We start from the raw sequence: 22,067 nt of genomic DNA, 5'->3' as shown, positions 1-22,067 counted from the left end.
GTGTGGGTGTGGTACATGTGGTGTAGTGGGGCAGCCGTTATCCCACTACAGGAAATGTACTACCTGCTCTGAGGATTTCCACGATGTGCACTAAGGGAAATGTGTTTGCCAGGATGGAGAGAGTATCTCTGGGAAGGGAATATTACCGACAGTCCCAGCATTTATTGCCAACCCAAAATTGAAATAGGTGAGTGGGCCGCATGGGGGATGGACTGGTTTGCATTAAATATGGTCCTTTATTAAAGTCATGGCTAGAACATTGTTGGTTCGGTTTTAAGGCCAGTGTTGGAGATGGGGAATTAAACCGTTTCTGTGTCTGTGAGCAGGTTCAAGTCATGTTTTTTTTGTTGAGTTGGGTGAGAGCGGTGGAGACGAGTGATATCTGAGTTCAAACCTGTATTTTCCTTTTTATATTCACAGAGTCAGAGTTTACAATCTCTGACCTCCTGGCAGAGGGGGAGGAGTATCGACTGTACCAACTGACAAAGTTCTACAGGGACAGACTCCAACAAGCAATTGAAGAAAAGGTTGAAAGACTCGGTTGGATGTTGACAAACGAAGGACATTTCAGTAGAGAAGAGAATGAGGTGAGTGTAGTGTGTGTATTGTCACAGAACTGTATAGTGTATGGTGACCAAAATTAATCTTCACGTTCTTGGCATTCTACATGGCAATGGAGACTTTGATCTCTGACTTGTCTCCAGCAGATCTGGTTTCAGCTGTTTAATTGGGGAGCACTGGGAACTATAGGTTCAGCCTCAGCTTCTTTTCTCTCACACATGCTGCATTTATCAGTGTGATATCAGAGCAGTGGCTGCGTATCTGGACCTTGAACAGGCATTGAGTCTGAAACCAATTTCAAATCTTGTCTGAACCGTTGGGCAGATTCATCACATCTCACTAATCCAGGATGAATATTGAACTGTCAGATTGTAAACTGAGACAACCGGCTTCACTGCCGTACTTGACAGAGGGAAACCTACTAACCGCATCTGGTCTTGGCTCCGTGAGTTCCCAAACAATGTATGGCTGATCTGCCATAGTCCTAAAAAAGTACAGCACAGAATCAGGCCTGTTGGACAATCTATTTCCATGCTGGAATACTTAACTACATATTCCCATCAACCTTCACCGGGCCCTGGTGCTCTATACCCTTATCATTCATGGATCTCTCCAGACTTCTCTTAACCGCTTGTACTGCCTGCGCTGCTAGCTAGTTTCACACTCTTAGCACCCTCTGAGTCAACAAGTTTCACCTTTGTACCCCCTGAACTTTTCACCTTTCACCCTTTACTGATAACCTCTTGTTCTAGTACCTCTTTACTTCAGTAGAAAATGTTGCTGCATTTATCCTGCCTGTACCTCATGTATCGACAATAGACAATAGGTGCAGGAGTAGGCTATTCGGCCATTCTAGCCAGCACCGCCATTCACTGTGATCATGGCTGAGTATACAAAATCAGAACCCCGTTCCTGCCCTCTGCCCATATCCCTTGAGCCCGCTATCTATAAGAGCTCTATCTAACTCTCTCTTGAATGCATCCAGAGACTTGGCCTCCACTGCCTTCTGGTACAGAGCATTCCACATATCCACCACTCTCTGGGTGAAAAAGGTTTTCCGCATCTCAGTTCTAAATGACCTACCCCTTATTCTTAAACTATGGCCTCTAGTTCTGGACTCACCCATAAGCGGGAACATGCTTCCTACCTCCAGCGTGTCCAATCCCTTAATAATCTTATATGTTTCAATCAGATCCCTTCTCATCCTTCTAAATTCCAGTGTATACAAGCTCAGTCGCTCCAATCTTTCAACATATGACAGTCCCGCCATTCCGGGAATTAACCTTGTGAACCTACGCTGCACTCCCTCAATAGCAAGAATGTCCTTCCTCAAATTTGGAGACCAAAACTGCACACAATACTCCAGGTGTGGTCTCACCAGGAACCTGTACAGCTGCAGAAGGACCTCTTTACTCCTATACTCAATTCCACCTGTTATAAAGGCCAGCGTGCCATTAGCTTTCTTCACTGCCTGTTGTACCTGCATGCTTGCTTTCATTGACTGATGTACAAGAGCACCTAGATCTAGATCTCGTTGTCCTTCTCGTTGTAATTGTGTAAACTTCTCTGAAATCACCCCTCAATCTCCCACGTTCCAATGAATAAAGTCCTAACCCGGTCACTCTTTTCTTCTAATCCCGACAACATCCTTGTTTTTTTTGTGTGTACTCTTTCAAACTTATTTCGATCTGCCCTGTAGGTAGGTGAGCAGAACTGCAAATAATATCCAAATTAGGCCTCAGCAACCTCTTATTCAACATCATATACAATCTACTGTACATAATATTTTCATTTACGAAGGTTAATATGCTAAGAAACTTTATTTCAGATCAGCAACTTGAGCACATATGCCGTCACTTTCAATGACTTATGGACCTTTATTCCCAGATCACTCTGTTCTACCACACTTTTCAGTGCCGTACCAGTCGCTGTGTAATATCTATCCTGCTTGGTCCTTCCAAAGTGCAATTTGTCTGTATTATATTGCATCTGCCCCTTTTAACCCCATTCTTCATTTTGTCTAGATCTCACTGTAAGCTCTTGTAGTCTTCCTCTTTGTCCACTGTACCTTCCCAATGTTGGTGTCATCCGCAAATTTGATGATTCTGTTAACCATAATTTCATCCAGATCATTGATATAGATGACAAACAACAACAAGCACGGCACCGATCCCCGTGACACTGCACGAGCTACAGGCGCCAATCAGAAATGCAACAGTCTATAGTCACGCTCTGTATTCCTCCAAAAAGCCAGTGTCTAATCCAGTTTACTACCTCATCTCGGATGCTGAGCAACTGAAACTTCTTGACCGACCTGCTATGAGGGACCTTGTCAAATACCGTGCTGAAGTCCATGTAGACAATGTCCACAACCTTGGCCACAGCAAATTTCCTGGCAACTTCCTCGAAAATCTCTATGATATGTTAAGCGTGAAAGATCACGCACAAAGCTGCTATCTCATGACCACAAAAGTCAATATTTTGACCTAAAAGGGAAGAAGAAAGCACAAAACATAAATCTGCTGACTGGCTGATATCTCATGATCTCAGAAATCAACAGGTTGTCCTGAAAGAGAAGGGGCAAAATGAAAAAGAAATCTGATAACTTGCTGAATATCTAACTAATGAGAGACAGGGACACACCATTTCAGGTCCCTCTCCTTGGAGCTCAGAAACAGTGATTGTATTGTCCTATAACTAACCAACTCAGCCATGAGTGGTATTAGAAAATCAAGTGCGTTATACCCGTGAGTGACTCTGTTCTCGTTGGGATTCATTGGCGCTGTCTGTAATGAATCAGACAGGCATTACCCAAAGGTAAGAGAAGTAATTTGAAAATATGTATGTCCATCTATAAAATCATCACCTGAAGACATCGGCTTCACTGGAAAACCATTAAGTCAAATCAAGTCACTTTGTTTTCGACCATAACTGCTGGTACAGTACACTGTAAAAACGAGACATCTTTTTTCAGGACCATGGTGCCACATAAAACAGTACAAAAATTACATTGAACTACGTAAAAAACAACACAGGAAAAAAAAACTACACTAGACTACAGACCTACCCAGGACAGCGTAAAGTGCACAAAACAGTGCAAGCCAGTACAATAAATAATAAACAGACAATAGGCACAGTAGAGTAAGTTAGTGTCAGTCCAGGCTCTGGGTACTGAGGAGTCTGATGGCTCGGGGAGAGAAACGGTGACATAGTCTGGTCATGAGAGCCCGAATGCTTCGGTGCCTTTTCCCAGACGTCAGGAGAGAGAAGAGATTGTATGAGGGGTGCGTGGGGTCCTTTATAATGCTGTTTGCTTTACTGATGCAGCATGTAGTGTAAAGGTCCGTAATGGCGGGAAGAGAGACACCGATGATCTTCTCTGCTGACCTCACTATCCGCTGCAGGGTCTTGCGATCCAAGATGGTGCAATTTCCGAACCAGTCAGTGATGCAGCTGCTCAGGAAGCTCTCAATACAATCCCTGCAGAATGTGATGAGGATGGGAGGTGGGAGATGGACTTCCCTCAGCCTTCGCAGAAAGTAGATTCGCTGCGGGGCTTTCTTTGCTATGGAGCTGGAGGGACCAGGTGAGATTCTCGGCCAGGTGAACCCCAAGAAATCTGGTGCTCTTAACGATCTCTACCGAGGAGCCGTCGATGTTCAGCGAGGAGTGGTCGCTCCGTGCCCTCCTGAAGTCAACAACCATCTCTTTTGTTCTGTTCACCTTCAGAGACAGGTTGTTGGCTCTGCACCAGTCCATTAGCTGCTGCACTTCCTCTCTGTCAGCTGACTCATCGTTCTCTTAAATCTCTTGTTAAATCTCTTTCACAACTGTAACTCATCAGACCTGGTAGCAGTGAAACTGAGGGATTATTTTACAGTGCAGTGGACCATCAGGGAATTATGCTGATTTATTCCATAATTGTTGTCCAATATTCGTGTTATGGCAAACCTTTCCAATTCCTTACTGGTAACTGTTCTGGGAGATCAATCATTCAAACCCAGGACACCATTCCTCTTGTTTCTCAGAGCAATGTCCTAAGCCCATCCATGTTCAGTTGCATCCTCGATTACCTTAATTCCATCATCGGTGTATGTTCTGGTCAGACCACTCGTATGAGTGCTGCCGGTACCATGTAACCCAGTACTACCTGTCGCATGGTCGGATGGTTGGTGACTAAACCAGCTCCCCCACCAGACTGGCCTGGTGAGGAGGGTGGCTAGACATCCTGCAGGACGAAAAACAAGACCTGTCAAAGGGCGGATGACCCCTCTGGTAGGGTCAACGGCCATCTAGCAAAGAAGAGCGGAAGGGGCATCCCTTGCATCGAGCTTAGTCTGGCCATTGACTGCAACAGAACTTCCCCCAGCCATCCTGGACCCAACCTGGCTGCTGGATCCGGGAGGGGATGTCGAGAGGGTGGATCCGGACCGGTGCAACGCCCTACTCACCTAAAATCCACTCACGCACACGGTTCCTTTCTGAGGAGTGGGGTACCACCCCACTAACTGACTGAAAGGAACCATCATCACCCTATGGGATGGATAGCCAGAGAGAGAGAGAGAGATGTTGCTTGAAGACGGTTCAATGTTTAATTCATAATTCCTCAGTAAATGAGGAACATCATGCCTGCATTCAAAAAGTGATCACCATTTTACAGCATGAGTGCCAGGCAGTTACAATCTCCATGATAAGACGGCCGCACTGACATTCCTTAATGTTCTGTTGTCTTTACACATCATAATAGCATAAAGCATCGGAACACAAAAAGGCCATTAGGCCCATCGATCCTATTCCGCCATTACATCATGGGTGATTTACTGTCCCTCTCAACTCCATTCTCCTGCCTTCTCCCAGTGAAACTTGCTGACCTGATTAATCAAGAAGGAACCAACCTCTGTTTTAAATATAATAAATGACCTGGTCTCCGCAGCAGTTAGTGCCAACCAATTCGACAGATTCACTACTCCTCGGCTAAAGAATCTCCTCATCTCTGTTCTAAATGGACGTCCCTCTATTCCGAGGCTGTTCCGTCTGGTTGTAGACTCCCCCACTTTGAAGCATCATCTCCACGTCTTCTCAATGCCTTTCGATATTCCACAGGTTACAATTAGATTCCCCTCATCCTTCCACACTCCAGCCAGTACAGGCGTATCCAGGAATCATTCTCATCAAAATCAGGTTTAATATCACTGGTTCTGTTAGTTTAGATTCCTCTCTGGATTTCCACAATGCCATCACATATTTTCTCTGATCAGGGGACTAAAACCGTTTGCATTATGCAAGTGCGGTCTAGCCAGTGCTTGTTCTTATATTCTAATCCTCTCGAAATGAATGCTAACATTGTTTTTGCCTTTCCTAACTCTGACTCAGACTGCAAAGAATCCTGCACTTGGTCTCCAGAGACTCTTTACAACTCTGATTTCTGAATTTTCCCCCAGTTTAAAAAACAGTCTATGCTTCATTATTTCTGCCAAAGTGTATGGCCATGTACCTCCCTATAATACATGCCAGATGCCACTGATGTGTCCTTTTATTCATCGGTCTATGTCCTCCCTTGAAATCCTTGCTTCCTCAACGCTTCCTCTTCTCACTATATCTTCATAACTCACACAATCTTGGCTATATAGCCTTCAAATCATTGACATAATGGAAAAAGAAACTGTCCCAAAACCAACCACTGCAGAACACCACTGGTCACCAACATCCAACAAGAAAAAGCCCTATTTGTTCCCGTTCTGTGCTTCCTGACAGTCAGCAAAATCTGTCTGGAGAAAAACATGGATCCTCTATCCATGCTAGTATCTTTCTTGTCCTACTGTCGGCCCTGGTCTTGTGAAATGGCGTCATGTGGGACACCTGGTCAAAGGTCCTTGGGATGTCCAAGTAAACAATTTGCTCTGACTCTCTGTTGTGGACCCAGCATGCTGTTCTCTCAAAAAATTCTATCAGGCAAGATCCCTTCCGAGGACTTTGGCCTTTTTTTTATCATGTGCGTCCAAATACCCCGAAACCTTATCCTCAGTTATCGACTGCTGACATCTTCCCAAATGCTGATCAGACTAAATGGCCTATAATTTAAAGTGGTGGGTCCTCCGGAACCATTCCAAAATCTATTGATTCTTGAGCGGTCATTACGAACGACTCCACAATGTCTTCAGCCTCCTCCTTCAGAAGCAATCGGGTGCAGTTGGTCTGAACTCATCTATCTTCAGAACTTTCAGCTTCCCGAGCGCCTTCTCCTTAATAATTGCAAATACACTCCCTCCTGCCACCTGACCTTCTCAAATATCTGGCACGTTCTAGTGATTTTTACAGTGAAGACTGACGGAAAATACTTACTAATACCTTCCGCCATTTCCTTGTCCCTTGAGAGTACCACTCCACTGTTATTTTCCAGCAGCCCAAAATCCACTTTCCTCTCTTTCACTCTTCATGTATCGGACAGACCTTTGTTTTGTTAAGCTATTTTACATTATTCGCTAGCCTACCTTCATATTTCATATTTTTTCTACTTACGGATTTTTAATTGCCTTCTGTTGGTTTGTATAAACATCCCAGTCCTCCAGCTTTCTACTATATTTTGTAATATTCTGTGCCTTCCGCTTTGCTTTTGTGCTGCTTTGACTACCTCGTCAGCCACGGTTAATCATCCTCCCTTTAGAATAATTCTTCATCTTTGTGATCATTTGTCCTGCGCCTTCTGAATTGCTCCGAGAAGCTTTAGCCATTCCTGCTCTGCTATTGTCCCTGTTAGTCATTTTTGAATTTATTTTTGCCCAGTTCCTCTCTCGTGCCTCTGTAATTCCTTTATTCCACAGTAATACAGGTACATCTAACTTTACCTTCCCCCTCTCAAACTGCAGTGTGAGTTCTGATATTTGATGATCACTGCCTCTTTATTTTCCTTAAGCTCCCTAATCAAATCTGGTGCAATACGCAGCACAGGATTCAGATCCACCTTTCCTATAGTGGGATCAACCATAAGCATCTCTCAAAAAACCATCTCAAAGGCATTCAATAAATTCCCTCATATGGGATTCAGCACTGACCTGATTTTCCAAAGCTACCTGCATATTGAAATTCCCCATTGACTATTTTAACATTGGCCTTTTTACATGCCTCTTCTCTCTCCCACTGGAATTTGCAGCCCACATCCTGGTTACTGTTAAGGGGCTTGTATATAATTTCCATCAGGGTCATTTTTCCAATGCAGTTTCTTAACATCTACAGCGTTCAATCCGATATCACTTCTTTCTCAAGACCTTTCATTTTTAATGACAACAGAGTCAACCCAACCCTTTCACCCACCTGCTTATCCTTTCGATTAAATATTTATCCTTGGAAGTAAGCACCCAAATATGATCTTCTTTCAGCCACGATTCAGTGATGCCCACCATCCACTTTTTTTTGCTCTCTCGCTCTCCCCTCTCTTCCGTTCTTGTTGTCACATCTTTTTGATGTAATGTTGCACATTGACGGACAAGTAAATTCATCACGTTGCATCTACCGCAGGGTGTCAGTGAATCCTTATTCTTTCACAATATTGATTTAGAATTTCCTTCAGTTATGTTTCTCTGTTAATGACTGAACCCAGAGAGGATGAGGCAGCAGCCCAGTGACTGCATCTGTTCTGAAGCTACCGGGGCCATGAACAGATATTTTCCTGCACATTCTCCATGTCTGTCTGTCTGCTCCACAATAAATTCATTGTTTCCTTTTGTAGAAAGTCACTGAGCTGACAGAGAAGGGAAAACGGGCAGAGAGTTCCAGACTCTTCCTCAGTTTGGTGATGGACAAAGGCTCCCGGGCCCGGAGGGCGATGTGGGAATCCTTTGTGATGTCGAGGACTGAGCTACCCAAGTTGGACAGAATTCTGAGGGAAATAAAGGAACTCGGTACGTTAAAAACATGCACTGAACACAAAGACATATTGAAATAAACATTTTAGATATTTTTGCTATGTTTTCATGGTCATTATTTTGACTTAAACAGGTCCTGATCCACTGGAATACATAGACATTGCCCAAGGGTTATCTGAGTTGCCCTCTCATCTGATAGGTGAGTGACGAAATGCACCGTTCAAACCACATCTCAAATGTTATACTGTGACTTGGCAGAATCTGGAAATGAAAATTCACCATTAATCTTTCGCTTGAGTCTAGTTTCAGGTTAAAATTCAGATAATCACTTTTTGCAGCCTGAATATTCTAAAATGTATTTTTCCAGCTGTTCCAGCTGTTAATGTGTTAATCCATCTGTTGGGTGTGCTGAACCCTTGACTCCAGTTTCTATTTCTCTGGGAATCCCCACACACCCCAGAAGGCTCCTGATACACTGTATGTCCCAGTCCAGGTGACTTTTCTATCTTCAGACCTTTCAGATACTGAAGCAACCTTCCCCTTCATAATTGCAGCTACTCTCAATTCTGTCCGCGGATGCCCTTTACATTTTGGAATTCTGCTAGTGTTAATGTATTTAAGTAAACTACTTAAGAACTTTTTAAAAGCTATTATTAATGCTTTTTGAGAGGGTGATTTTAGATGCATATCATATTTTTACTGAGTTAAGTATTGTATGTAATTAGTTTTTGCTACAATAAGTGTATGGGACATTGGAAAAAAAAGTTGAATTTCCCCATGGGGATGAATAAAGTATCTATCTATCTATCTATCTATCTATCTATCTATCTATCTATCTATCTATCTATCTATCTATCTATCTATCTATCTATCTATCTATCTATCTATCTATCTATCTATCTATCTATCTATCTAGTAACTTCCACAGAGTTTGTCTGGAATGTCCTTCTCACCCGTTACTAAATCTACAATATCATTTTCCAGCGGTCCGATATCAACCCTCTCCCTTTTTCTTCCACTCTTTATATATCTGGGAAAGAAAAACAAATCTTTGATATCCTCTCTCGTGTTATTGACAATAACCTCGCATTTCCTGCACATTCAGGTATATCTTGGAGCATCTTTAACACAGTTGCCTCCAACACGACACAAGCTGTAAATTCCAGGCATCCACCACCCTGTGAAAAAGCGACCCAAACATGCTGTAAATTTACCCCATCTCACCGTAACCAAATGCCCTCTGGTATGAGTATGAGCTAAGCTGAAAGCAAAATGCAGGCTCTCTACCTAGACCTTGTCTTATAAACTTCAGTCAGATCTCTATTCTAACTCCAGAGTAAACAAACCAAGTCTATCAAACCTCTGCTTGTCTCACAGGCCACAGAATCCAGGCAACATCCTGATGAACCTGTTCTGTACCCCTCTCCAATCCTTCCCAGAGCTGGACCATTGGAAATGAATACAAATCTCCAGATGCTCCCTAAAACCATCAGAATTAGGAAGAGAATTAAGCTATTCGGCTCTGCGAATTTACTCCGCAATTCCTTTCAACCCTATTATCCTGCCTTCTATAAATGTTGACGCTCTTCCGAATCAGGAACATAGACCTGCATTTTAGTATACCCATTGACTTGTCTTCCTCAGCTGCCTATGACAATAATTTCAGATTCACCACACACCAGCGAAAGCAATTTCTTGCAATGTGGGTCCCCGCCAGCCGGGACAATTCCCCACAGTTCCCAAGCATGTTAATATCCTGTATGAGCCTCCCATGAGGGATCTTGTCAAACACCCGACTAATATCCAAGTAGACAATATCCATGTGTAACTTCATCCATCACCTTTGTCACTTCCTGGAGGAACTCAATCAAGTTAGCCAGACGCTAACCCCACCCAAAGCCTTGCTGATGAACCCTCAAACATTCTCCCTTTCATACTCCCATGCAGCAGAAAATATAAAAAAACTGATAAGACTATTGATTGGTCACCTATTATTTTATTACTGGCTGATAATAATAAGGCAATTTTATATATAAAATTGTAACATCGTGTATCTCATAAATAATAACCACTCATTTAGAAAACCACAATACTTACAGAAGAGCAGAAAGAATACCATTAGGGTATGAACGGATTTAAGGAACAACTGATAATAGATTATGTAATTCTATATCAAACCCTCAGGAAAGCAGAAATCTTTCAATGTTATATTGTATCAAAGACATTTGATTCCCTCCCTCGCAGGGTTAAGAGAAGTTCCAAATATATATAAGATTCATCCAATACTTGTGAAATTTCTATAACATCTAATAAAATATTGGCGCCCAATAATCACCCTATTAACAACCACAAAGGAACAACCACCGTTATAAAAATAAATGTAGGGATTTTTCAGTGTGACTCACGAAGCCCACAATTGTTTTGCCTGGCTTTAAACCCGCTCTTAATTTTCAGAAACGGACAAACCTCACGTTTCAAATCAGAAAAGAAAATCGAATTATACCTTGACACAGCTGTACATTGATGACTTGAAATTATTTACTCTTGCATCAGTAAAGCTAAAACAAATAATTCAAATAATGGAACTAATCTCCAAAGATGTAAACATGAAATTTAAGCTAGAAAAGTACAGAACAAGAAACATAAAGAGAGGTGCAATAAAGCCGGTAGAATATCAAACAGAGCATCAGGATACAAGGCAACTGATGGATGAATGTGAAACATATATTTAGAATATCAATAAGCAAAGAAAATAGGTCATCGTGTGATAAAGCAAAATCTTTCAACAAAATTTACTTCAAGGCCGAGGAAACGTTGAATTTACTGCGAGCCTGAAGTAAAGGTGAATTTATATCAGGGCTGAAGGAAATCTGCCAAACAGAACTGAACAGTAAAAATATAACAAAGGTACTAAACTCTCCCTATGCCCATATTGACGTATTCTTCTGGTATGAAATGGATCTGGAAAATTTGCAAAGAAAACTAAGAACTTAAATAACAATTTCTAGAAAACACCATGTGCACTGGTGCGCACTTAGATTGATATGAACGAGGACAGTATGAATATAATGAATAACAGATCTAAAACAAATGGCACAATAGTAAGAAAAAAATTCTCAGGATCAGGGTTAATATCACGGAGATAAGTTGTGAAAAGTGTTTTTCTGCGCCAACAGCATAAATGTAGTATATGTATACAATTGTAGAAGTAGAATTGTATCAGCTTGAATTAATGAGTCTGATGGCCTGGTGGAAGAAGCTATCCCGGAGCCTGCTGGTCCTGGCTTTTATGCTGCGGTACCGTTTCCCAGATGGTAGCAGATGGAACAGTTTGTGTTTTGTGAGACTTGGGTCCAGAATGATCCTTTGGGCCCTTTTTACCACGTGTCTGTAACGTCCTGAATAGTAGGAAATTCACATCTAGAGATGCACTGGGCTGTCCGCAGCACTCTCTGCAGAGTCCTGCAATTAAGGGAGGTACAGTTTCCATAGCAGGGCATGATGCAGCCAGTCAGGATGCTCCCAATTGTGTCCCTGTAGTAAATCTTTAGCATTTGGGGGCCTATACCAAACGTCCTCAACCATCTGAGGTGAAAGAGGAGCTGTTGTGCCTTTTCTCACCACACAGCTGGTGTGTACAGACCACGTAAGGTCCTCAGTGACGTGGATGCCGAGGAACTTAAAGCTGTTCACTGTTTCAAACCCAGATCCATTGGTGTCAATGGGGGTTAGCCTATCTCCATTCCTCTTGTCTTTGCGACATTGCAACCAGCTCCTTTGTTTTTGCGACATTGAGGGAGAAGTTGTTTTCTTGACACCACTGTGTCAGGGTGATGACTTCTTCTATGTAGGCTACCTCGTTTTTAATTGAGATTTGGCCAATCAATGTAGTATCATCAGCAAACTTAATTAGCAGATTGGAGCTGTGGGTGGTAACACAGTCATTGGTATATAGAGAGTAAAGGAGGGAACAGGACATAGCCCTGATGGGCACCTGTGTTGAGTGTCAGAGGGGCAGAGGTGAGGGAGACCCCTCTTACGACCTGCCGGTGATATGACAGGAACTCCACGATCCAGCTGCACAAAGCAGGGTCAAGGCCGAGGTCTCTTGAGTTTCATGTCGAGCCTGGAGGGAAATGATGGTGTCGAATGCACAACTCTAGTCCAAGAACAGCATTCTGACATAAGCATCCCTCTTCTCCAGATGTTTAAAGACAGTGTGCAGAGCAGTGGCTATTGTGTCATCTGTCGATCGGTTGTGTCCGTAGGTGAATTGTAGAGGGTCCAGTGTGGGTGGCAGCGTGCTACAGATGTCGTCCATGAACAGCCTCTCAGAGCATTTGCTTATTATTGAGGTGAGTGCGACAGAACACCAGACGTTCAGGCATGTTGCCTTAGTCGTTTTAGGTACAGGAACAATGGTCGATGATTTGAAGTAGGAGGGCACTCTAAACCTGGAGAGGGAGAGATTAAAAGTATCCGTAAGCACACCTGCCAGTTGTGCCGCGCAAATCCCAAGCACACGGCCTGGGATGCCGTCCGGTCCCGAGCCTTGCGACTGTCCACTCGTTGGAAACACCTGCGTACTCCAGACTCAGAGATGACCAATGTGCATGTCGCATCGGCAGCTCTCCTCGGGGGTTCAGTGTTGGCGATATCGAACCAAGTGTAAAACAGATTCAGCTCATCGGGGAGAGAGATGGTAATGTTGACAGCACCACTGTGCTTAGCTTTGAAGTCCGCGATGGTGTGCAGACCTTGCCATAAGCTGTGTGTGTTGTTGGTGGAGAGTTGTGCCTGAATCCTGTCTCGGTATTGCCGTTTCACTGTCTGGGATGACTTTGCACAGATCGGAGCTGAATTCCTTGAGCTCCTGCTGATCACCAGCATTGTAAGGTGGCGGTCACGTGGCAAGTGCTATTCACACGGAACTGTTGATCCAAATTTTGTGGTTTGGGCAGTCCTGACCGATTTCTGGTGGAGAACATCCCTCCTCTGTGATAATAACACACAGCTGAGGAAGTTGTGATTACAGAGCTGTGATAATAAGAGCCGTGACTCCCTCAGCAGAGAGAAAGGTTTACACAGCAGCACCAGGTACTCCAGATCTGGGGAACAAAAGGATTTGAAGGAATGGACATTCCAGGGTTCCATTAAGCATTAATGACCAGGAAGCATTGTGTGTGTGTGTGTGTGTGTGTGTGTGTGTGTGTGTGTGTGTGTGTGTGTGTGTGTGTGTGTGTGTGTGTGTGTGTGTGTGTGTGTGTGTGTGTGTGTGTGTGTGTGTGTGTACTGGATGACGGCACGGTCGTTGGTGACTGTCAGGGCCAATGCTGGATCTGCGGACCTGGGAGCAGTTTGAACACGGGACAGCTGGGATGCAGGCGCTTGGGTAGTTGGATCCTTCTTGCATCTCATTTTCTTTTCAGCAGTCGCTCTTCTGGGTTCCTCAGAATTCTTCACTTCTCCGTGGATCAGCAGCTGCCACTCGTTGACCTCCATATTTGCCTGAGAGAGCTGCTATTTAATTTGGTCCTTGTACCTCTTGTGCGGAACACCATGATCTCTCTTATCTTGGGAGAGTTCTCCGTAGGGTACTGATTTTTGTAACGAGTTCTCCATGCGAGGCCATGTCCTGTCCAGTGGAGCTGTCTGAGCAGCAAAATGGCTTCAGGCTTGGAAGTTGAGCATATAGAGTTATGCATGTCTGCGTGATTATATGAAATGTTAAATTAAATAAGTTGTGCAAAAATAGAAATAAAAAAAGAGGTTAATGAGGCACTATCTATGGGTATAATGTCCATTCAGAAACTGGATGGCAGAGGAGAAGTTGTTCCTGAATCGTTGAGTGTTCACCTTACTCCCATCTTGTACAGTAGTCCCCGTGAACCAGACGGTGATGTAGCCAGTTACAATGCTCTCCAAGTTACACCTGTAGAAATATTCGAGTGATGTTGGAAACTCCTGATGAAATATAGCCACTGTTGTGCCTTCTTTGTAGCTGCATGGATATATTTGGTCCAGGTTAGATACTCAGAGATATTGACAGCCAGGAATTTGAAACTGCTCACTCTTTCCACATCAGATCCCTTGATGAGGACGTGTGTTGTGTTCCCTCATCTTGCCTTTTCTGAAATCCACTATTAGCTCTAAGGATATATTTTCATCAACGCAAGCAGGATTCAGCACTCCGTACAAGCATATGCAATTCTGATAAAGGGTACACATCACTGAACGGAAATGAAAACATAACCCATAAAAATGAAGAAACTAACATAATAGTAGAAAATGTTAACCAGTGGAAGAGTCTGACTCCCCATGGAAGACATCCCCATGATCTGAGCCGACTAGATGTCAACAAGGAAGCGTCGAGCGCCTGGCTCAGAGTTGGAGACCTTTTCCCAGAAACAGAAGAGATCATTGAAACAAATCAGGTCAAGGTTGTTAACACATGTAGTTATTAATAATACAGAAAAAAAGACCAATAGGTTCAAGAGGATAAATGCTGAGAATTACAAGAGAAACCAGACACAATCCAACACTTTACAGGATCTTGCTGTAGTGTAACTGAATCTCATTACTTGCACAAGCACTATCAAGTGGTGGATAACATTCCCAAAAATCTCGCTTAAACGACAACTGATGAAAAACACGATAACTTACTATAAGTACAAACCAGCTCCACTTTTACAGTTAGAGTCCTTCATCTCATATTGCGATTGATCATTATTTCAGATAGGATAATCCATGATAACCGTTTGGATATAATTTTACAGAACAAACAAGTAAAAACAACTTTTTGAATATATATAGCCATTCCAAACACAACTTACAGAAATGAATTAGTGAAAAACACCAGAAATATGCTGAATTAAAAGGGGAGATTGAAAGACTATGGAACACGAACAGGGTATTCATTATCCCAATCGTAATATTGATAACTGGTATCATCCCAAAGGCTTTACACAATAGTATTAATAAATTAGTCCCACACGGGAATACTTGTGTAAATCTTCAAAAACCCACAATACTATACACCACGGGAATAGTCTGAAATTTCCTATCAATTCAATCATGAATGTGCTTGGCTATGCCCGTACCTCCAGTTTTACCAGTTTAGGCTAAGAAAATAATAATAACAACAACAACAACAATAACAACTCCTCCTCCTCCTCCTCCTCAAACCGCATCACAACGGGATAAAGTGCCAACTAGAAAATAAAGACAAAATGTTGCCAGTCAAAATATACACCTCAGGATTGTGCACAGTACTGTAGTTTTAGGTGTTGAATTCTACAGTTTACGAGCATAGTTTCAAAAACAAAACCCTGACCTCCCAATGATCCTTTAGCCTTCTACCTTATTGTCTGCCTGCACTGCATTTTCTCGGCAACTGAAACACTGTTTCCCTGAACTATTCTGTTCCATTTTTCCTTGTACGACCTCATTGCATCGATGTGATGTAATGATCTATTTGGGTCGCATCCAGAAATGTTTTCCATTTTACTGTGGTGCATGTGTCAATAATACAGCGCCCCTTGGTTGCTTAAAATTGTTTTACTGGGGGTTGGTAGTAGGGATGAGCTGCCACGAACTTATGTAATGCTCCCAGTGGCATGCGACTAAAATAGCCTCTGGCAACGAAGTCCAGCTAGGGTCGTCACGTGTGGTTTAGCCACTAAGCCCAGTGGAAGCATTTCTTCTGAATGGTGCCTTACAGCCAGTCGCTTTGGGCAGATGGGCTCATCGGCCGTGATTGGCAGCTCACCCAGGAACAGGAAAACTCTGATCTCAAAACTCCGCTGCCTTGCAACTGTACCCCTCATGGGGAAGAGATTGGGAGTAAACCCAGTAGGAAAAGCCTGGAGCTGAAGCCCCTAAGTTAGTGTTAAATGGTGTTCAACGCAGACTGGCATATCCTGCGACACCTCTGGTCCCAAGCTGTGTCAGTCTCTACCGTTCCGTTGTGTTCATCAGATGCATAGAGAGAGGGAGCTTGCTACATCGGCAAGTTTCCTCTCCATATCGAAGTGTCCTGACTTGCAGGGGCAGGACATCCATGGCCGACTCTGACAGACGGAGGCCTTATAAGAGAGCGTCCCACACCCCCACAGCAAGACTGATGAGTAGCATTTGCCAAGACTTCACCACCCTCTCCCACAAACACGATGTACATCACTAAGACAGACGCTTGTGGTTTCTTCCATTAACGGAGATTTCATCTTTCCACCAATCCTCCATCACTGCGATTGAAAACCAGTCATTTTCTTTCTTGCCATTCCGATGGGTTATAGATCCGCAATTTCACTGTGATTCTCACACAGACTCTGCCCCACTTGAGTATTTCCCGCATATTCTGCTCCTGTTTTGATGCAAGAGCAGTGGACACCTGTGACTCCCCAGTGTGCAGCTTTGCCAAAATGCACAGTGTCCTGCTCTCCATATTTCCACATCAGGTCAACATTAACATCATCTGTTAATGATGCAAACAATGGTTAAAATATAGTGAAATGTTGCTTTAACGGAAGTGCAGTCAGGATTGGAATAGGATATCAGGGGTATCTTCACCATCACAAGTAATGATTACCAGAATATGAGAATTGGACATTTTTTTGGGACATTCATCGCTGTTAATTCCGGTGTCTGTGAACAGAAATGTACTTCCTGTCCTAATATCCATGGAAGCATTGAATTAGTTCGTGTAATCTCAAAGACAGAATATTGGAATGCATTTAGTAATTTCTTTGTCCGTTGAACTATTTAACATTTTGACTACGTTTTCTGTTCCCATGGAAGATGTTCAACAGAAACACAAGGAAACTCTGCGGGCACAAACTGAAACACTGAGAGTGAACACGATCCTGATGAGGGAGAAGGTGAAGGTTTTCCAGCTGGTTAATCAATACGCTGAGCTCACGGTCATTTCTACTGTTCGAGATCGGACACTGGTAGAACATGAGCTGCTAGCAAGAGGCAGAAACCACGAGGAGTGGAGAGAGAAACATCTCCGTGGAAAGTTGGAAAAAATCCGGACTGATCAGTTGTTCCAGAGCAGTTTTTCCCAGAGTAAATCCAAATCTGGGAGTTCAGCAGCAGTTGCCGGAATTCCGGGGATCGGAAAAACAACTATGGTACAAAAGATTGTTTATGACTGGGCGACAGGGAAAATATACCAACAGTTCCAGTTTGTCTTCAGTTTCAAATTCCGAGATTTAAACTCCATTAACTGCAGAATAAACCTGAGGGAACTGATTCTGGATCAATATCCTTACTTTGGGAATATCCTGAGAGAGGTCTGGAAGAACCCAGAGGGATTGCTGTTTATATTCGATGGTTTGGATGAATTCAATGACACAATTGATTTTGCTGACAGTTGGAGAGATACAGAACCTCGGTCCACATGCTCAGATCCTGAATTCAAATGCAAGGTGTCTGATATTGTGTACAGTTTAATCCAGGGCAAGCTGCTCCCAGGGTGTTCAGTGCTAGTGACCACCCGCCCCACTGCGTTACATTTATTGGAAAAGGCTAAGATCAGTATCTGGGCTGAACTCCTGGGATTTTCTGGTGAGGAACGGAAGGAATATTTCTTCAGGCACTTTGAAGATCAGATGGTGGCAGCAGCTGTTTTCAAACACGTGAAGGAGAACGAGATCCTGTACACCATGAGCTACAACCCCTCCTACTGCTGGATCCTCGCTCTGGCACTGGGCCCCTTCTTCACACAAAGAGTCAGGGACCCGCAGCGAGTTCCCAAGACCATCACCCAACTGTACTCCTACTATATTTACAACATTCTGAAAAACCACACCCGTGAGATTGAGAACCCCCATGATGTGTTACTCAGGGTTGGTCAGATGGCCTTCAGAGGAGTGTCCGAGAAGAAGATTGTGTTTACAGATGGAGATTTGATCAAGTACAATCTGCAGCCTTCCCAATTCCTGTCCGGGTTCCTGATGGAGCTTTTGGAAAGAGAGGATTCTGCCCGGAGCGTGGTGTACACATTCCCACACCTCACCATCCAAGAGTTTGTAGCTGCAGTCACACAATTCCTGATCCCAGATGGCAGAGATATTACGAAACTCCTCACTGAAACCCACAACACGACAGATGGGCGATTTGAGGTATTTCTCCGTTTTGTTGCTGGTCTTTCCTCCCCAATGACAGCTCGGGGCCTGGAGGAGTTTCTGGGTCCATTTCCTCATCAAACAACCTGCCGAGTGATTGACTGGGTGAAGGAGGAGGTTAAACGCCAGAGTGGAAACACGAGGAGGGAAGCTGGTACAAGGAGCCTCCTGAACACATTCCACTATCTGTTTGAGTCTCAGAATCGTGGACTGGCTCAGGCCGCACTGGGATCTGTGGAAACACTTTCATTCCGTGGAATGACACTGACCCCAATTGACTGCGCGGTCCTGTCTCATGTCATCGGACTCTGTGATACAATAAAACACCTCGACCTGGAGGACTGCCACATTCAGTGTGAAGGAATCCAGCGTCTGGGACCCGGGCTGCACAAGTGCCAGGAGTTGAGGTAACTTGATTTATCTCTCACTCTGAACTGTGGAACTGTTCCATTGCGTTATTTCAATGTAATGGAATTTGGATTAAACTTTAGTAAATCAGATTGTGAAGAATTGTGACAAATGCCCCGGGGATCGGTCAGTAATATCTCAAGGACGGGAGGGTTCTGTGGTTCCTTGTGAAGGGATGTTGGAGACTTCATCAGATCAGTGAACATCGGCCATTGGTTTAATGATAGTAAATCACAGGAATGACCGTGTTTCTCGCTGCCTGTGACACATCCATTGACAATGTTCCTTCTCACTGTTACTGACACCCGGACCGACACTGACTGCAGAAGGTGGGTCAGAAATTCACACCCCCTTCCCGGTGAGGGACAAGAGACCGTCGGCAGACTGTCCCAGTGAGAGGGAGAGAAATACCATTGTCAGATTGTCCTCACCTGCCCTTCCCCGTGTGTGACTCACTACCAGATACACAGAGAGAGAGGGCGCATCTCCTCTGGGCCTCTATTCAGACCCAACACACACATACAGAAATTATCTGCAACCTATCGTCTCGTACGATTATCGTTTAACCTTGGAATTCTCCTGTAGGACCTCTCATCCCAATCCCCCTTCCATTCTTAGGGATCTCATCCCCTTCCCCATTCCTCCAGTGGACTCTCTACTACCCTTTCCTCATTCTCCTGTGGGATGTCTTTTCCCAACCCCCCTTCCTCCTGTGGGATCTCCCTTCTCCATGCCCTTTCCTCCTGTGGGATCTCTCTTCCCCATCTCCCTTCCTCCTGTGGGATCTCAATTGCCCATCCCCTTTCCTCCTGTGGGATCTCTTCCCCATCCCCCTTCTGTAGTATCTTTCTTCCCCATCCCCCTTCCTCCTGTATGATCTCTCTTCCCAATTCCCTTCCTCTTGTGGGATCTCTCTTCCCCACCCCCATCATCCTGTGGGATCTCCCTTCCCAATCCCCTTCTTCCTCTGGGATCCCCTCCCCATCCCCTTTCCTCAGTGGTATCCTTTCCCATCCCCTTTCCTCCTGTGGGATCTCTTCCCCATCCCCCTTCCTCCTGTGGGATCTCTCTTCCTCTTGTGGGATCTTTCTTCTCCATCCCCCTTCCTCCTGTGGGATCTCTCTTCCCCATTACCCTTCCTCCTGTCAGATGTTTCTTCCCAATCCCACATCCTCCTGTGTGATCTCTCTTCCTCATCCCCCTTCCTCCTGTGGGATCTCTTCCCCATCCCCCTTCTGTCGTATCTTTCTTCCCCATCCCCCTTCCTCCTGTATGATCTCTCTTCCCAATTCTCTTCCTCTTGTGGGATCTCTCTTCCCCACCCCCATAATCCTGTGGGATCTCCCTTCCCAATCCCCTTCTTCCTCTGGGATCCCCTCCCCATCCCCTTTCCTCAGTGGTATCCTTTCCCATCCCCTTTCCTCCTGTGGGATCTCTTCCCCATCCCGCTTCCTCCTGTGGGATCTCTCTTCCTCCTGTGGGATCTCTCTTCCCCATCCCCCTTCCTCCTGTGGGATCTCTCTTCCCCATTACCCTTCCTCCTGTCAGATGTTTTTTCCCAATCCCACATCCTCCTGTGTGATCTCTCTTCCTCATCCCCCTTCCTCCCATGGGATCTCTCTTCCCCATCCCTCATCCTGCTGTGGGATCTCTCTTTCACATCCCCATTCCTCCTGTGGGATCTCACCAATCCTCTTCTTCCTGTGGGATCCCGTCCCCATCCCCTTTCCTCCAGTGGTATCTCTTCCCATCCCCCTTCCCTCTGTGAGTTCTCTCTTCCCCATGCCACTTTCTCCGTTGGGATCTCTCTTCCCGATCCCCCTTCCTCCTGTGGGATCTCTCTTCCCCATCCCCCTTCATCCTAGGGGATCTCTCTTCCTTATCCCCCATCCTCCTGTGGGATCTTTCTTCCTCATCCCCCTTCCCCCTGTGAGTTTTCTCTTCCCCATGCCCCTTCCTCTGCGGGAGCTCTCTTCAATTCCCCTTTCCACCTGAGTGAACTCTCCTCCCCATCCCCCTTCACAGAATCATAAAATCATAGAACACTACAGCACAGAAAACAAGCCATTCGGCCTTTCTGCTCAGTGCCGAAACTTTATTCCACTAGTTCTATTGACCTGCACCCAGTCCATTACCCTCCAGACCTCTCCCATCCATGCATCTATCCAATTTATTCTTAAAGCTTAAGAGTGAGTCCGCATTTTCTACGTCAAATGGCAGCTCGTTCCACACTCTCACCACTCTCTCAGTGATGAATTTCTCCCTAAATCTTTCCCCTTTCACCCTGAAGCCAAGTCCTCTTGAAATTTATGTCTCCTAATCTATGTGGAAAGAGCCTATTCGCACTTACCCTGTCTATACCCCTCAGAGTTTTGTAAACTTCCATCAAATCTCCCCTCATTCTTCTGCGCTCCAAGGAATAAAGTCCTAACCTGTTCAATCTTTCCTTGTAGCTCAACTGCTGAAGACCTGGCAACATCCTAGTGAATCTTCTCTGCACTCTTTCAATCCCAGTGATATCCTTCCTATAGTTATGTGAACAAAACTGCACACAATACTCCATATTTGGCTTTACCAATGTCCTATACAACCTCACCATAACATCTCAACTCCTATACTTAGTACTTTGATTTATTAATGCCAGGATGCCAAAAGCCTTCTTTACAACCCTGTCTACCTGTGACGCCACTTTCAGGGAATTATGCATCTGAACTCCAAGATCCTTTTGTTCCTCCACACTCCTCAGTGCCCTACCGTTTACTGTGCATGTCCTACCTTGAGTTGTCCTTCCAAAATGCAACACCTCACACTTGTCTGCATTAAAGTGGTGACTAGTGGTGTGCCTCAGGGATCTGTACTGGGTCCAATGTTGTTTGTCGTATGCATTAATGATCTGGATGATGGAATGGTAAATTGGATTACTAAGTATGCAGATAATACGAAGATAGGTGGCGTTGTGAATAATGAAGGTTTCTAAGCTTGTTGTTCAAAGATTTAGGCCAGTTAGAAGAGTGGGCTGAACGATGGCAGATGGAGTTTAATGCTGATAAGTGTAAGCTGCTATATTTTGGTAGGAATAATTGAAATAGGACATACATGGTAAATGGTA

General features: G+C 44.4%; 1 protein-coding gene across 1 annotated transcript in view; it reads left to right on the top strand.

The window, feature by feature from the left end:
• The window catches only part of LOC140722996 (NACHT, LRR and PYD domains-containing protein 3-like), a 725,328-nt gene that overhangs the window by 16,619 nt on the left and 686,642 nt on the right, over positions 1-22,067 (top strand). The window contains exons 5-8 of the mRNA XM_073037617.1: positions 421-587; positions 8,288-8,459; positions 8,557-8,622; positions 17,220-18,957. Coding sequence (XP_072893718.1) covers positions 421-587; positions 8,288-8,459; positions 8,557-8,622; positions 17,220-18,957 — 2,143 coding nt within the window. The remainder of the gene's footprint in view (positions 1-420; positions 588-8,287; positions 8,460-8,556; positions 8,623-17,219; positions 18,958-22,067) is intronic.

The sequence above is a fragment of the Hemitrygon akajei genome, unplaced genomic scaffold, assembly GCF_048418815.1.
Source record: "Hemitrygon akajei unplaced genomic scaffold, sHemAka1.3 Scf000096, whole genome shotgun sequence".
Taxonomy (NCBI): Eukaryota; Metazoa; Chordata; class Chondrichthyes; order Myliobatiformes; family Dasyatidae; genus Hemitrygon; species Hemitrygon akajei.
Note: the sequence above shows the minus strand (reverse complement) of the source record. Positions and strands in the feature narration are given on the sequence as shown.